Source organism: Pelmatolapia mariae, linkage group LG20, assembly GCF_036321145.2.
Source record: "Pelmatolapia mariae isolate MD_Pm_ZW linkage group LG20, Pm_UMD_F_2, whole genome shotgun sequence".
Lineage (NCBI taxonomy): Eukaryota > Metazoa > Chordata > Actinopteri > Cichliformes > Cichlidae > Pelmatolapia > Pelmatolapia mariae.
Window position 1 is genome coordinate 15,984,504 of NC_086244.1, and position 18,352 is coordinate 16,002,855.

Below are 18,352 nucleotides of genomic sequence, written 5' to 3' on the forward strand. Positions count from 1 at the left end.
ATATACTTCTTGTTTTTGCTTTGCTCCCATCTTACTTACTTAATTATAATAACTGAAAAAGTGTTTGATTATGTAGATTTTCAGTCATCCAGTTTAGGGCGGTCTTATGAGTCCTATGAGTTACATACCTGGGACCCTCCACCTTTTGTCTTAAAAATGAAGACTCCTCTTGGAGGAGAGGTGAAATGTCTTTACTAACTTAAACAAGCCCAGGTCCTTTCCTATTTAAAGCTCCCACGAAAAAAAGTAGTCTGCCCCGAAGATTCAGACTAAATTTGGCAAAAGGGCATTCAGATCTAAAACGTTTTTAAACAGCCCGAAGGCTGAAAATGCTGCGTCTGAATATTTGTTACCTCTGTTTTTTGGCCCGATGATTTAGAAAACACGCTCCTTTAAGGTAGTGCAGCTTCTTTGCACTTACCCCGCACGTGAGCACTTTGTCCAGCAGGGGTCGCGCTAGGCACGTTTATTCCACACTGAACGAAGCCCGGCTGTTTACATGTGGCATCAATTATAATCTCAGAGGTGTGCTCAAAAAGCATGATGTTTTTGATTGTGGTTTTAAGCCTCACCCTCTCTGCATGCTTTATACCTCCACTGACTAAACACACCTGGTCGGTTTAATAAAAATATTAACATAACCAGATAACCTGCAGACCTGAACCCGAGCAGTGTTTATCACAGCCCTCTGCAGGTGTGATGTATGACTCTGAACCCACAAGAGGCGCCCGCGCAGCTATAAATAACCACATAATTAAAGGTGTTGACAGGGAACTGACACTGTGGTTAGAGCTGCTCTCCGCGGGGCCCCCCTTTAGTTTAAAAAGCTTCACGCACACTACAGATCCCCCCTCCAACAACACCAGTGTCCTCAGAACAGGATCATGTGTGGGCTTATTACCAGAGGAGGTGTTACATGTGAGGCTTGTCATGGTCTTATTGTGCATACTAATGAATCTTCAGTGAAGGAGGGGAGACTTTGTTACCTCTGCGCATGTTACTTTTTCAAAACTGATGTCATTAATGTTTTTTAATAAACTTAAAGTCAGAAATTAACTTCAAAGGTTCATAATTACCCTCATCCATAGACTGTATATAAAAGACAGGTGAAACGAACTTAAAATAATAATAATAATAATAATAATAATAATAATAATAATAATAATAATAATAATAATAGACATGCAGTTTACTTCCTTACTAATTTATTTCATTTCTTCTTCTTTTCCTTCCTACCTTCCTTCTTTTCACTTTCATCCTTAAATCCTTACTTCTCTTGCTCCTATACCTTCCTTCCTACTTTTCTACCTTTTCTCTGTTCCTCCTTTTTCTCATTCCCCCTTCTTACTTTCCTTACTTACCTTGTTCCTAACTTCCTTCCTTCCTTCCTTCCTTCCTTCCTTTCATATTCCTTCCTTTTTGAGTCCGTCTGTCACCCTTTCTTCCTTCCTTCTTTTCTCTTTCTTCCTTATTTTCCATGTTCCTAATTTCCTTCCTTCCTTCCTTCATTCATTACCTGTTGCTCTTTAATTCTTTCCTCCCCCCTTTCCATTTGAATTGTAATTTCCTTAATTTTTACATCTTTTTTTCCCTTCTTCCTAAATGCCTTCCTTTCTTCCCCTTTGCATCCTTCTCCATTCCTTCTTCCTACTTTCCTTCCTTCCTTCTTTGTTTCTTGGTCCCCTTGGACTCCTTTTATTTCAGGATTGGCTCTTCACATTCGAACAATAAATTAGAAACACGCCCATTAAAATACATAAATACATAAATAAAATTAGATTTAAATAAATATTTAAAATCTGGAGCAGAAAGCCTAACTCTGTAAGTTAAGCTGATTTGTGTTATTTAGTGGTTCTGTTTTTATTTAGTAATAAATCCCTGTTGGTGTAAGAAGAATGATTTCTCTCTTGAAGCAAAGCGTCATGTGAATAAACGACTGTTTGCAGTCACAGTCAGGAGATAATTATGGCATATTTAGATTTTAGATCAGCAGTCATCCATCTTCCTGACCATAGGCAGGAACCACGCCCATTTCGTGACGCAGAGGAGGCGTGGCCATGGCTGGTTTAAATTGGGGAGGAGCGCTCCTCCGTGAGCAGCTCAGTGCGGGAACAAAGCGCAGGAGGTGCAGGAGAGAGAAAGAGAGAGAGAGAGAGAGAGCGCTCAAACATCTGCAAGAAAAAAGCAGAAGACTGCATGGAAGAAGAGCGGAGAGGAGCTCCTTCACAGGAATACTGAGCCGAAAAGTTCCCAGCTGTTTGACCTTTGGCACAAACATTAGGTGGACGAACAGAGAGATTCAAGTTCAAAGCGCGGAGGTGAGTTCACGAACCTGAAAGGACTATTTTACTGTCAGCGGAGTGAAATTAAACGAGACTGAAATATTTACCGCGATTTAAGCCTCAGATTTGATGTTTTTGTCTTTAATATTTGCACTTTCTCAGACACATTTCCTTTCAGACAGCATTTTTAAAACTTCTGACTCTTCAGAAACAAGCAAACGCACAAACACAGTTTTATCATTGCTCCAAACAGCATGATATTCTCAGAAAAGCATCAACACGAGTCTTTATTTCACATTGCAGCATGGCAGTTACAACAGGCAGGGTCCAGGACATGAAACCAAAGTCTTTCCAAGCTCATGCGCCTGTTTTTATTCTATGAAATGACAAAAATATGAAGTGAAAACAGGAATGTGCTGCTTCATTTATGTTCACAAAGTGATGAAGTGGAACCAGAGAATCTGCTTTGTCCTACTTTAGTCTTTGATATAAGAAGTGTTTACTTTATATCTCATCAGACTTGTAGGAACACAAGCTCATTTATGGTTATTTAAAAAGGACTGCACATGGATTTAAGTTTAGATGCTATAACACTAACCCTGCTGTCCTCACTAACTTAATATATTCACCCACTTTTAAAACCAGTCTCAGATCTCATTTAACCTTTTTTGTTAAACACAACTGCAGATTCAAACTCTAAAAACAAATAAAAAAAATGTTCACCCTGAGAGGCAAAGAGATAGTTGATATGATAGACTGTATGTAAAAGATGGCAGTAGCCACTGTGACATCACTCATTGGTTAGTTGCTATAATCATCTTGGTGATTTGAAATCAGGTCATTAGCCAATGAGCATCCTCTCTTTTATCGTCCTTTTTGCTTTAATTGGATCATAATTTATTAAAAATGATTTATTCATCATTTTTGGTAAATTTATTTATTGATTGATTTATTAATTTGGACAAAGTGTTGTTGGGTCGGAGATCGCCGGAGAAGCAGGTCGCCCCCTGCTGGCCATTATAAAGAGTGCAGGTTTAAGGTTCATGGCTTCAGTTTTCAGATGTTTTACCCGGCCTGTGGTTTGCACCAGCAGTGACGGATGGAAAATCGAAGCTCTGGGATCAAACGTGTACAAGTGTAGCTGCGATTTGCTCATGAACGTCTAAGCGTGACGTTTAATCTTTACTGGATACTCAGGATCATTCCTCATAAAAGAATGTGCATTTCTGTTTCTGCTTCACATTGCGACTTTCATGGAACAAAACAGCCCAAGGAGGGAGGTTGGAACGACTCGAGCGTCATGTCCTGAAGTCTGTGTTTTTCATTTTCATGCCGCAGTGTGTAATAAATGCTCGGCACTGGTAATATTTCGGCTGGCTTTGTTTATGTGTGTGGTATGAAACATTTTGTGACTTTGAGCAAACACTCAGTTTTGTAAATGCAGTTTAAAAAATGTTGTGGTTTTTTTTTTTTTCAAAAAAATTGGAAAACTTGTAGAAAAATCTGTTAGCAGATGTGGGCGAGTCTACTCTAACTCAGCACTACACGCACTCTATTTAGAGCTCTTAAAATGAACAAAAGCCTTTTAGAACATTTTTTTTGGCGTCACACAAACACACACACAGGTTGGAGCTTCTGATTGGTAGATGACCCCCTGTGCCACCTGAGCCATAGCTGACCTACACAAAGGCACAACTATATAACACATGAAAATTTATGACCGCATGATGATTATCCTGTTTTATAAATGAGTTTAAACATAGAATACCCAAAAGCACATTCTCAAAAAGCCGTTTCAGGGCCTCTGCTGTAAGTGAATGAGTTTTAATTCTGTGTAATGAATCGTTCAGAGAGGAAAATTACGCTCAAGTAAAATATCTGCTGACTTGTTAATTCAAACCTATGCTTTAATTCAGTTATTATAGCTAAATATTTTTTATTCTGACTTCACAAAAATAACAAACACAAGCTTATGAATAAGAATCAAAATCAAATGATCAGAAAAGCTCCTAAAAATAAATAACTAAAAATCAAGAGTTGCAATAAATGTAAAAAACATGCCAAACTATTGACTATTGGCATGTATGCTTCATCCATCACTGTTGGTGTCAGCGATGCTCTTTATAAAAAAGACATTATTGAAAAGTGAAGCCACTTAAACCTGTGTTCTTTCTAATGACCAGCAGGGGGCGACTGCTCTGATTAAACAGTCTGTGGGAAAATGACGCAGAGTCTCTCAGGATCTTCATGATGAACTTATGATCTTGGTTTTAGGTCATATTAAAAACAGTGTTATTAATTATGGGTCCCATTAAGAGCCAAAAAAGCCGGGTAAAACACTCAGAACAGGACTTCACTAACGAGGGACATCACAGTGGCTATGTCCCTCTGTCATATACAGTAAACCTGCTCCATGCAGTGAACTTTCATCACGTCGTTACAGGCGTGTGTGTTTCAGTGTGTTTAAGTGATCTGAGCTGTACTCGTTCAGCTTTCAGCACCACAGGAAAGTCTCTGTGGGAGAATCTGCAGGTTGTGTCTGAAACTGTTTTCCTAAACGAGTGCCTGACTGAATAAATTCGACCGAATATTTATTAAAAAGGATATTTCTATCAGCTTTTGCTTCTGCGGCAGAGCTGCGTCTTTTTAATTTGACTGAAACTGCGAGCAGGATCGCTGCTGCCACACGAACCCGTGCCCTCGGTGTTAATTAAAAAGAGGCCTGTTTTAATGAAACGGCACGTCTCTCTGTGAGAGTCTCAGGAGAAGAAACTGGATCTGTGTGACCGCCGCGCCCTCGCTCGGGCTCGTTTAGTCACTTTTACCACCTCAGACTGAAAGCAGCTTATTTGTTAATTACACCTCTGAAGAGTGTGGAGGAAGCTTCATTGAGCTGCTTTGGAAAAAGAAGGAAGGAGGCACTTCATAATTTCAGAATAAAACAACTCGTGCACAGTTCGTCCTGTCAGCGTCCAGCGAGCGCTAAGATGGCTGCAAACTAGTGCTGGGCGATATGACGATATATATCGTGTGGACGATAGAAAAGTGTCTATCGTGCCATTTGTCTTCTATCGTTTCTAGCCCGAATTTTACAAATTATTACATAAAATATATCATTAACCCTTTACAACCGGTCAGAGCAGGCACACTCCGTTTTCCCTAACTATTTTTAAATCCCTGTAGAACTGTAACCACGTAAGGTAGCGCAATAATGTTTTTTTGCATATGAAAGCGGAGTTGTACTTACATCTTATGCCATTAGCTTGCCCTAGGTCACGACTTTCTTCCACATATAGCTTTGCAAAAATTGCATAAAAAGCACTTCCAGCAACAAAAACATAATATTCCAGAAACAGGCTTTGCCGATCCGATCAGCTGTTCATAACACTTCCTAGTTTGTATATAAGTCAGCGCGAACTCTCGCATGTCCGCCATTACCTGTCCGAAACCGGAAGTGACGTCATTTTCGCGGAAAATGTAGTTTTTTAAGCTTCAAAGCTTATGTTGGTGTTTTTAAAAGTCATGTTTGACTTTATGCTCTTCTGTATCGTTTCTGGGATGCTTAGAAGTCAAATTACACTGTTGTAAATTTATTTATTATTTTGATGCACATGCTGTGTTTTTGCAAATTTGCATTTATTTATTTTAATTTTTCCTGTAGTATATAAAAATTTGTGTATCTCAAAAATAAAACTATGAAGACACTCAAAATAAATAAATGTAAAGATAAGCTCTGGCGGACTTGGATCTATGGTAGGTCTTAAAGGGTTAAATAGCCTGTGCAAATATATTAGTGTTGTCTTCTCACTATACATGCTCTTAACAAGAGAAAATAAAGTATTAAAAAATTATATTTTTCGCAAAGAAACTGTCTTGTGGTTTTGAAACATGGTGCTGCTTTACGTGCACCCGGATTTGCGACATGCTTTACAGTAATTCAAAACAAAGACTGCACCCTCTCCACTCGCTGTTTAAAGACTGCATACTTTCCAGATGACCACAGGTCAGGTGGTATATCGTGATATAAAATAATTCATATCGTGATAAATATTTTTTCCATATCGCCCAGCACTACTGCAAACCATTCAGGTCATCCTTCCTTTGTTCCGTTTCTTTCTTTCATTTCTTCCTCCTATCCTGTCTTTTACTCTTACCCTTCCTTTTACCCTCCTTCTTTCTTCCTTCCTTTTCATCTTCTACTCTTGTTCCCCTAGCTTTTTTTCTTACTTTCCTTACTTTACCTTCCTGTTTTCTTCTTTCTTTACTTTCTTCTCTTTCACTTCATTCCTTTTTTGTCCTTCCTGTCAATCATTATTTTTCCCCTCTATTGTGCTTCCTTACCTATCTTCCTTGTATTTCCATTCACTCCTCCCTCCTTGCTTGTTTCGCTTTTCTTCCATTTATCAAGCCTTCATTCTCGCCTTTATTTCCCTTTTCTTTCTTCTATCCTTCCTTCTACCTTCCTTCCTTGTTTTCCTTCCTTTTTGACTACCCCATTTTCCTTCCTTTCTCTTCATTCATTTGTTTCTTTGTTCCTTGCTCCCCTATCCTTATTTTCCCCCCCATCCTGCATTTTTACCTTTCTTCCTTACCTATCCCTTCCTCACTTTGCCCTTATTTTCTTACTTTTGCCTCTATCCTTGTCATCTATCCTTTTTTCTTAGCTTGTGTCCTTGTTTTCCCCTTTCTTCTTTCTTTGTTCCTTAGGTTCTCTCCTTTCTTCTATTGAAATTTCCTTTCTTTGCTCCTTTCTCTCCCCCCCCCCCCCCATCTTTCCTTCCTTCCTCCCCGTCTTCTCTAACCAAACAAGAAGCCAGTGGTGAGATGTCAGGACTGGGGTGATGTGATGCTGGAACCAGTAAAAAGCTGCTGCTTGGTTAGTTTGAGACCAAATGGGGACTTTGGGTCTATGAATGAGTTACAGTGATCGAGCCAAGAGCAAAATAAATGAAAAATTGACAGTTGAGCATAAACACCTTAAATCTCTTATCAAAACAGTTTTTCAGCTCTAATCTTTTCAGGTTTGATCTAAAGGAGCAAGTACAAACCTCTGCATGGCCACAGGGTCTGAAATACAGTCCTAATGGTCACAAGGTTAAATAGCAAATAACTATTAAGTGCTTAAATAAAAAAGAAAAAGAAAAATCAGGCAAACACGATTTAAATGGAATAAGAAACACTGAGTGAAAGAAATGATTAAAAAGATTGATTAAAAGGGAATATAAGCCACTCAAACTGGGAGTCCTGTGGACTGTGATGAATTACTAGATGACATATCAGCCATAACCTGATACGCCCTGTGACACATTATACTCTTAAACCCTTTCCTTTTAGACTAATTGAGGTCCTCCAATCTGCACAGAAAGAAGATTTTTCTTAATATTAGGGACATCCGTCAACTGCCAGGAAACAATGAGCTGTTATCAACCCCATCGGCCTGAAACTGGATCTGATTCACCAGTTTGTGTCTCTTCATTAGCCCCTGTGTTTATTCACTGCTCCATCACACGCAGCTGCCCTTTACTGGCGATTCTTTAGGATTAAAGAGCTGCACGAGCTGCTAATAAAGAAAGAAAAAGCAAAGGTGAGAACAGTTCAGTTTGCTGGATGTGATCATAATGTTTGTGTGGCGCTCAGCTTCACCGAGAAGTCACACAGATACTCACAGCCTGAATGTTCTGGCCAGCTTTCAATCAGATTCCACTAACTACAGTCTGACACCAGAGCCAAACATCCGACCAAAAAGACTCGAAGATGAAGACTCGTTTGAAGAGCCAAGCTTCAGCGAGTGTTGTGGTGGTTCAGCGGCCGTGCAGCAGAGCTCAGCGGCAGCGGTTTGAAAGCACGTAGTGTTTGCTGCTGGCACCCCGAGGGGAAGCTCAGAAAGTAAAGCCCACACAGGTGAGTGTGGAGCTGGAAATGACATGGTCAGGCCTGCATGTGCAGGAAGGAAGAATCGGAAGTCTGTGCAGCGTTTTATCAGGCTTTAGAGGAAACTAAGAAGTAGACAGGGAAGCTTTCAGCAGGAAACGACAAAATGACATTTCCGGTAAACAAAATGGGAAAATAAAAACAGCCTGACTGCACCAAGGCAAAAATCTGGAAAACACTACTTCTTCTTTACGAAATCACGATGCCATTCCAGAAGAAGTTCCACTTCAGGAAACACATTCAGGAAACCACATGTCCTGTACATGTTACATAGCAGCAACACCAGAAATATGTTTCAGAAATCACATTTCTGCAAAAAGGAACATTAAAAAAAGTAATTAATATTAGGAAAATATGAAAATAACATCAACAACACAGAAACCTAACGAGAGAATAGTTCAGAAAACACGACATTCCAGAACTTTTATGAGAATACAAAAACACAACAGCAAAACATGACAAATGTTTCAGAAACTGCAATGTTTCCAGAAAACCTTTCAGATAACTTGCAAACAAAAAAACATCACGCCCAGATTACACAACAGAGCAGATTTTCCATAAAGCATCCAGAAATTTTCAATAAAGTTTCTGGTAACATTCCAGAAGACGATAAAACATTCATGAAAACACAATGACTGAACCCAAAATGTGACAAACGTCCTGGTAAATATGGCAACATAATTACAGTTTACACAGAAGCAGCTTGTGTTTAGACAAAGATATTTACTTTCTGCAGATATATCGTACGACCTGCTGCGTATAAATCTGAGTATCTGTAGCCTGAAACGTCCCCGTCACCGTCTCAGCAGTGAGACACGCTGAGGCTTTGTGTGCTGCAGGAGATGATTAAAAGCAGGATTTGCATTTTAATTGGATAAGAATTGTATCATAGAGGTTTTTGGCAGCTGTCTCGAATCTTCTCGAATTAACACAGGTGTTAGTGTGATGATTGCATTGGCTGCTGCTCCACAGTTTTGTTTTGGGAACGTTTGGACATTTTTCAGGTTAAAGAGCTCTGTGTGTGTGTGTGTGTGTGTGTGTGTGTGTGTGTGTGTGTGTGTGTGTGTGTGTGTTCTTTTAAAGGTTTCAGACTCATTAACTGAGGTTTCTTATCCTTTTTAGTCTGCATATGAGCCGGTCAGGTCTGATTCACCCCCTCAGCGATATCCAGAGGGCAGGGTTGTGTTTGGATGCCACTGTAGAGACAAACTCGTGACGATGTACAGGTTTTTCCTCTCACTTTATTTCACAGGGGTGGGAGGGGAGCTGTTATGCTTTGCAGACTCGGGCCGCTAATTGATTTCACGGCTGGTGATGTGCCGCCCAGAGGAATCTGGCACCAAAGACAGGAGACAGAAGGAGGAGAAAGAGATGTTTAGGCACATGGTCACATTAAAAACACCAAGTGGGAACAGATCCAGAATTATTGACCTTGCGATGACCTCTTGGATTTATGCTAACGGGAGAGTGAGGTCAGAGGTTGAACTTCAGGATAGGTTTAGTAATGAGTTGGTCAGCTATAAATGCTTTTGATCCTGGTTGGATGAAAAAGCCCACTGAGGTGGAAATGGCTCAGTTTCCATCAGTTTGTAGCTAACAACAGTTGGCGCTACATTATGATAATGATCAGTATACTTCACTCTTATTGGACGTCACTTTAATTGCCTCCAAGTTGAGATTACTTTTACTTTCTTCTGATTGGGTGCCACTCGTAAATACATGTGGGTGTGGCTTCTGTCTCTCTGAGATGACCACATCAGGCACGTCCCTGTCTTTTGCTTTTACATCCCTGATAACTTTCATACGTAGTAATATTTAAACAGGTGGCTAAGAAGGAGAAAAATAGCTATCGAGACCAAAGCAGTTTATTTCTGCTGTTAAATTTGAACATGGGAGTCTAAGGGGATTGACTCACAGGAGCCTCAAGTGGGCATTTGAGGAACTGCAGCTCACGTAGCCCCAAATATCAGGACAATGTACTGATTATATGCAAAGTGAATTTAAAGTATACCAGTGATGCAGGTTTTATGTAATCATTCTTGTCTTTCATTGTCAGCAGACACATCAAGAAGGACCTGTCGGTTCATTTCCAGCTTCTTTAATTCTATTTTTGGACTCTAATAAAGCAGCTTTGCATGATTCACAGTTCAAAATAACCTTATACTGGGCCTTCAGTTCATCTTGTCTAAAACAAGCTATTCTGCATCCTCCCCCTTTAAGCAAGCTTTCTTCTGATTGGCTGCCCCTCATAAACACATATGTGGAAGGTCTGACATCAAACAGAGCCAAGAGTAGAAAAATCAGTGACAAACTGAGTGTTCAGCTCACAGGGATTACTTGTAGAAACACTGAGCTCATTATTTGAAACTTTGGACGTGTTTAATGTGAAAATCCAGCTTTGGAACAGGAGATTCATGGCAGGAAGTAGAGGGGGAAGCACAGAGTCCAGGTCCACAGATTTGAATGCAAACCCCCGACTGTGCACTGTTTAGTTTTATGTCTTTCTGTTAGAGAAAGTTGTTGGATTTAGTCACCCTTTGTGTCTGTGGTTTGTCCTGCTGTGCACTACAAGCTGTTTAAACACCTCAAGGAGAATTTAAGGCTAAAACGATGAGCTCGAGTTTTCACCCATTTCAAATGTAAAGGTTTCATTTGTGGATTAAATAAATGGCCTCACTTCTCATTCAGAGGATCGACTCATTCATGACTGAGCCGTCACTAATAAGAAGGTTTGGTCCCAGTGCGTGTGGCTGTTTGTGGTTTGAACGTAGCCTTGGGCTTCTTAACATGGTGTTCCTGTGGTTGATTAGAGCCAGGTGTCTACTCTAGAAAATGAGGGTATTGAGGGCAGCCCGCCTCGCCGCAGAGGACCAGCTGCTGCTTGCTGCAATCTCAAATGATCTTGTGGGAAGGCTAGTCGTAAAGCTAAACATGCCCTTGCTGAAATTAGACGCTCTGGAGGACAAATTGTGCTGCTGTTGCTCATTTGGAAAATGAAATCTAGCCCTGCAATTATTTTATGTTGTTGTTGGCCCTAATTATAAATCATGGAAGCGGCTGAAGAGGCAGTGTTGCTGACTCATTGCTGAGCGGCACACACACTGCTGTGGTTGTACTCAAAAGCAATATTATTCCCAGCTGTGCATGAAATCAGCTCAGTTCTGTAATGGAAAAACGAGAGTGAGGAGGAATATGCTGAATGCTGCCCGACGGTACATGTGTTTCCGTAATGTTTAAAAAGAGATGATGAAGGAAAGAATTAAATCAAGGCCCAGATCTTGCACATATTCCCTGCTCGCGGGGCTCGTTTATCGGGTTCAGAAGAGTGTGTGTGGTTTTGTTTTACCATCTCTGAGCTTGTTTGGGGATCGTTCTTATGTTTGTGTATTACATTCATATTTGAGGATATGCTCCTGCCTCATGCACTGTTTTATGAGCCTTTAGTTATTCAGGTAAAAGTCTCACTCCATAAGTGGGCCCAGACCTCCCTTCAACCTGTCAAGCTCCTCTCAAACCAAGGTATACCCCAGCATCTCCTTCCATGCATTTCTTTTTGCTCTTGAGGAGCAGCGTCTGTACTCTGAGCTCCCACCCCCCTCTCTAATAGATATCCAATAGATAGATACCAGATACCCAACTTAGTCTCCAAACTAAGTACAAACACTAAAAACAGTGGCTACAGAAAAATATTCAACTTAGTTTTGTTTGGAGGAGAAGATATATGTCATTAGTTGACAGTTGGTGTGTCAGAGGACTTCTGGTGGTTATACAACAAGAGGCAGCTGTGGCACAGGAGGTAGAGCAGGTCATCTACCAATCAGAAGGTCAGTATTTCGATCAAGTATCCTTGGGAAAGAAACCAAACCCAGAGTTGGTCCTGATTCGCTCATTGGAGTGTGAATGTGTGTGAATGCTGGATGGAAAGCACTTGGGTGTAGAGAAAAGTGCTTGCGTGTGTGGGTGAATGAGACATGTTGTATAATGTGCTTTAAGTGCTCGAGTAGAAAAGAAGCATTTACAGCTAGTTTAGAAAAATATCATGGTCCAGTCCAATCCTGGTTTTCTCACCCTGCCATGCTGTCCCACACTGATCATCAGTTAGGTGGCAACAACTTCAAAATCTGAAAGTAATTATTAATATTAGAAAGTGAGTCGCAGCCTCAGGTTTGGAGTTAACATCACTGACACGCTTTTATTTGGTCTCATCTTTGACACCTTTTTTATATCTAACCTCCAATGGTTCCTCTTTCCTTTTACCCTCCAGTGGCGATGGTGAACAGCAGGGTGGAGGCACCCACAGTAGCGGTGATGGGCAGCGGCGGCGGGACAGCGGGCAGGTCGTGCGCAGGATGCGGGGGTCGTATCGCGGACCGCTTCCTGCTCTTCTCGATGGAGCGGTACTGGCACACGCGCTGCCTCAAGTGCTCCTGCTGCCACGCTCAGCTGGGCGAGTACAGCAGTACCTGCTACAGCAAAGGCGGCATGATCCTCTGCAAGAACGACTACATCAGGTGAGGCTTTTCAGAAACACGAAACGTGTGTGTTAGTGTGTGTGAGGGAGGTGCAGACAGGGGTTTTGTGGGCGTCTCCGGGAAAAACTGAGGGCTGGATCTGGAAAGCTGCTGAGGAGGACCCTGAGACACAGCAGACTTTGTGCATCAGGCCAGTAATAATACAGCAGCCTCTCATGAAATAAATAAAGCTCTGACTGTACGCTCGGATTACGCCACAATCTGCAATAAGATACACTGAATAATCATGAGAGGTCTGCAGTGTGTTGGAGGAAATTCCACATTCGGTCCAGCCGTAAAATGGGATGTTTATGCAGGTGCATATAAATGTCCCTGATTAGTATTCATGCGGTTTTTGCACTGGTGTGACTCCAAATTAGAAGCTGGACTCTCACAGGTTCCTATGCATTCATGACTGGCTCATGCTTAAGCTCATTCAAACTCATCCAAACTGAAAAAGGCTTCACTGAAGGCAAAAATCTGCCTTTTACAAAACAGACTGGTCAGTCGAGTCACAATCAAACTATGATTCTAAACTAACAGGGAGCTCTTCAGTTATTGAATGATGCTTTTTTTTTTTTTTTTTTGGACAGCTTCGGGAACGTGTGCCAAGTCGATACACCAGTTTGGTCTCAGGAAGCTCAGGTCCTGAGATGTGATGGCTTCTCATGTTAGAACCTGCAGTTCCTCTAGTGACCACTTGAGGCTGGCTCAGGCATTGAATCAGCCCCATAGACTCCTGTGTTAATGTGTCTAACTTTAGAGCAGAAATAAACATGTTTACAGCCTTCTACAAAAATACCTTTGGTTTCTATCACTATTCTCTCGTTTTTAGTAACTATACATGTTTTTGGAATGTGCCTGTTCAAGCTTCAAAATACAAAACCTCAAAGCAGTGCAAGATAGCATGTTGGCAGTGTCCATTTTTCATATACAGTCTATGATTCCTGGTCATTGTAGCACCCTCTAGTGGTCAAGACTTTACTGTGGTTCGTCCAGAATAAGATTAGCGATCCCATGAGCTACGTTTTGTTTTATGAATGCTGCTTTGTGATGTCACTTCCTATGTTGCCTTTTTTGATTGGCTGAATGCTTTTGAATAGATTTTTTTTTTTTAATTCAGCTCATGGCTTTTGTTACTCTTGTGGAAATTGAAGTCATGTGTGCTTTTAACTCCGCCAATACCTCTTATTTTTGGCCCGATCAGCAGTGATGGAGCACTCGAGAAGCAGTCCAGTCAGTGTGAAAGCTCTCCTGCTTTGGTGGCTTTTGAGAACCAGCGTACATTTTGATTGGCTTGAAAGCCAAACGTTCACAGCATCATGTGGCCGTTTTGTACTGATGTTCAAGTGCTAGCTTTTTGGCACCTGACACCAGCCCTAATTTTCACAAAAAAAAAAAAACCCTGCGTGTGTTTCCAGCCGCAAACGAGCTGAAGAAACGTCTGATTTAAATCCACTCTGGACTTCCAGTGCCACTCCAGAATTACAGCCGCCTCAGATTTCTTGCTTGGCAGCCGTTTGTTCCGTTCTGTGGCAGGAGTGCAAATAAAGAGCTCAAAATATGTATAAATAGTCCTACAGTGGATTTCGGCTAATTTGTGTTTGAGTGGGGAGGACCTCCAACCGCCATCCATCCCATGAACTCAAAGCTACAGTCACTGACCAACAGACAGGAAAGCCATGGCTAAATTATCCAAACCCTGAGCTGAGGTGGACTTACCTAAGTTCTGGTTTGGGGTCGAGTCCTTAGATTCGTCATGCTGCTAAAGAAAGATGAGCCTTAACTGAGACTCGGGAGGAGTGTGTGTGTGTGTGTGTCTGAGGGTTAATTAAGGAGGACAGGGATCCTCTCAGGCACACTCATTAAATGACTGTTTGGATTAAGATAAAAAATTCATTACTCTGTGGAGTCATTGAAAGGGGAAGACAAAGAAAGAGGGAGAAAGAGAGAGAGACGCCAAAGTGGTCAAGTGAGTATCGCGGGGTTTCACGTGTAGCTTTAATGATGAAGCAGCTTCCTTTAAAGGTTCAACACAGGCACTGACCTTCCTCCAGGTTCAGACTGATGAGGACCGGCTGCTGTGTGCCGCCACACTGAAACGACCTGGAGCCGATACCCTCTCATTGGACCTTTTATGGGTGCTAAATACAGACTATATATAACTGATGCATGAAGACTTAAAACCATTTACAGCTTTAATCACAAACTTTTGTTATTACCCTTCTGCCCAAGCTTCAGTGGTCCCAACATGCTGTGTTTATATAAGGCAGGGGTGTCAAACATAAGGCCTGGAAGCCAGAATCTGCCTCACAAAGACTCTAATCCGGCCTGCTGGACTGCTTTTGAAAATATGAAGGAGGTCATAGAGTTTAGACTTGATTGTATTTTCATAAGTTTTACACTACTAAAGACTTCCCTCATGGCCATTCAGACTACACCTAAGTAACATAAACAGTTAAAAGCAGGAAGTTTTCTGTTATTTACAATCTACAGAAAAAGCATCTGTCTTTTACAAAGATTCTACAGTAAAACCTTCAGTTTTATAATAACTATAGGAGTCTTTTCTGTAATTTTATACATTATTTCTTACACTTGAAGCCCAAAGAGTCATCTGACAGATTTCTTTCCTTTACTACATCAGCATGTAGAAAAACTGACACTTACTGCTGTGATGGCACCTTTTTTTCTGGCATTAAGATATCTTGACATATTTGGTGGCATTGAACTGATGTCTTAACATTTCAACATTTCACAGGTACCTGAAATAGTAGAGACGGGATTTGAGAACCCACGACATCTGCTTTATGGCTGTTGTGTTGATGCATGACTGTTTGGTTTCATATGCAGGCTGTTTGGACACAGTGGAGCCTGCAGCGCTTGTGGACAGTCTATACCTGCCAGCGAGATGGTGATGCGAGCACAAGGCAGCGTTTACCACCTGAAGGTGAGCGTCATCTTCTACCAGTCCAGCGTTATCAACCTTACATGTTTTCATCTTTTCAGACCGGTGAAACTTTTAATCCATTTTATTTGTTTTTCTTTAGTGTTTCACGTGTGCAACATGCAGGAACCGCCTGGTTCCCGGCGATCGCTTCCACTATGTCAACGGGACAATCTTCTGTGAGCACGACCGGCCAGGAGGAGGCCTGCTCGGCGGACACTCTACTCCACTGCAGGGCAACAACATCATGTCTGACCAGAAGGTGAGAGGCAGTTTCTGGACTCAGGACAGTGACATCATTTTCATTCAGGAAGATTTTCATGAAGCAAAAATATGAGCTTAACTGCTGATGAATTGGCGAGTATTTTTTGCTCCATCCCCCTTTTTTCAGAGGCTTAAATAGAGTTTGATAGTTCAGTCAAAAGTTGCTTCATCAGCAGCTGAGAGTAATTTTCTCCGTGGTGGGGAGAAGATCTGGAGATGATTCAAAATGTGGTGTTTGCACCTGGAAGTAGTTTATGTGGACTAACAGCATGCAGATAAAAAGAGTTCTTAATGAAAATGAAACAGACCGATCCAGTGGATTGGAATTTTGTTTTGTTGTTTTCCAGTCAGTTTAACTTTAATGCAGACTCATGGATGTTTATCCAAGCTGGTGGTTGGTTTGGTTTATAACCTCTTCTCTTTACTATCTACAGGTCTGCTGAGGAAGAGGATGGAAAACCAAATGCGTGCCTTCTCCCCCACCTTTTTCCTCTTCACCTTCTCCCCCTCGCTGTAAATCCTGCCGCTGGTCAACCTCCCTGTGATCTCGTGGACCCTTGCCACTGGTTCAGATTTTAACTTCCCAACAGACTCAGAAGATGGCGAGGAGTAAAATCTGAAAGAGGTCTGTTGGGATTTCACTGATTAGCTGTGGCCTGGCTGAAAGAGGAAAAGTGGAACTGTCCCATTTGTGTGATTTTAATTTTCCCAGCCAGCCAGTTACTGTGGACATTGAAGGAGGAGAAGACAATGAAAGCAATGTGACTCCTGCAGGAGGTGAACTATATTTGACCACATATTTGAGTAAAACTCGTTTGGGTCTGTTGTGTCGTCATTTTAGCTACTCGACGTTTCCTTCGACACGCTGAGAGACACCTGGACAGCATCACATCTGTACTGACTTAAAGACGTGTACTTCTCTGTGTACTTCTCTGTGAAATATTCACATTTTAGCGAGTTAGTGAAGAGAAATTGCTCCCTAGTGGCAGTGTGAATGTCACAGACAATAGGATTGATTTCTCCATGAATTTTAAGACTGTCTTTTCCCAGTTAAATCAGCTCGTTCTCCTCCACATGTCTCATATCAGTGACTCTGTATGACCTGTTTTAGCCTGTGCAAGCTGCTTTGCAACCCACCTCCACCTGAGCTTCTCTTTTTAATGCCGTTTCTGACATTTTCAGTGTCATATCTGCTGTCATTGATACCTGCTCTGTTCTGTATGTGAAGGGAGATGTACTGCCATATATATAAATGACTACAAATGGAAACCAAGAACAGTCGTCTTTTGACTGTAGTGTCAAAAACAAGGACGGACCCTTTATTTAACTTACTTTATTAAAGACTGGCCTTGATTTTTAATTCTTCCTGTTCTCAGGGAGAAGCTACTATCATTGAGTTTCTGTTGTGGAATAAAAGATCAGCTTATGCATATGTGCAGCTCCCAAGGTGAGTCAGTCCCTATACACTCCCATGTTATAATGTCCAACTTTGAAGCAGTTTCCTCCTAAATAACAGGTGTACGGTTGGGTTCATTTGTTTATAACTCACCTGTTTGGATTTTATTGAGGCTTAAAATAACTGGCTTGCTCACTTTTAGCTGACAACGTGGCACAGCACCTTCTCCTCCAAATATGGTCACTTCCAGCTCCAGAAAAACCAACATGGCGGAGGCCAAAGAATGATAAAGTTAAAGTTACAACAGTGGGTGACATGGCAGTGGCCAAGTCCAACTTTTCCTTCTACTAAGAAGAATTAAGAGTGTGAAGGTAATACTCTTCTAGCAAAACAATGTTTATGTTGTTGTTGTTGTACTGATGGCATTAGTGCTGTGGAAGCTTTACCATGTGAACCATTGTAGGATAAAGTTATAGTGCGCTAAAGTTGATTCCACCTGTCTGATGGCGATTAATAAAACAGCTAAGACTGATTATTTGAATAAAGACTCATCTGACAGTCTGAGTTAACCACAATCTGTGCCACAGTTTCATTTTCTAATTTTGTTGCCTCATCTCCAGTAAACATGATAACAACAAAGTAAAAATGCTAACATCCTGTATTGATTTAGGAAACTGTATTTATAGCAATATAGTCTTTAAAGCAGGCTTTGTTATTTATCTCCTATCATGTTATCCCTCGATGTTCAGGTCATACAGAGTAGATGAACCCTGAAATGGGGGGGGGGGGGAACAGTGTTTCACTGTTTTGTTTTGTTTTTCTATTTCTGGCTCTGTGTGATGTCATGATGATGGAATGAGCCCTGCCCACTTCTCTTTACATGGTCCAGCCAATCAGAAAAAAGTTGAAAGGGTGGACTTGTTTGAGCGATGCTGCACTGCGGACCAAAATAAGATAGTTTAGGCTTCAGGATGCTCTAAATACTCAGTTTCAGACAGGTTTTACTGCTCTAGGATCTTTGCAA

The 18,352-nt window shown here is 41.3% G+C and overlaps 1 protein-coding gene across 1 annotated transcript; it reads left to right on the forward strand.

Moving 5' to 3' along the window:
* Nucleotides 1–2,114: 2,114 nt before the first annotated feature.
* lmo4a (LIM domain only 4a) lies at nucleotides 2,115–17,922 on the forward strand. Its single transcript, XM_063463883.1, has 5 exons — nucleotides 2,115–2,318; nucleotides 12,478–12,724; nucleotides 15,575–15,671; nucleotides 15,772–15,930; nucleotides 16,367–17,922. The coding sequence occupies exons 2-5, from the start codon at nucleotides 12,483–12,485 to the stop codon at nucleotides 16,373–16,375; spliced, it is 507 nt and encodes a 168-aa protein (XP_063319953.1). The 5' UTR covers nucleotides 2,115–2,318; nucleotides 12,478–12,482; the 3' UTR covers nucleotides 16,376–17,922.
* Nucleotides 17,923–18,352: the final 430 nt, after the last annotated feature.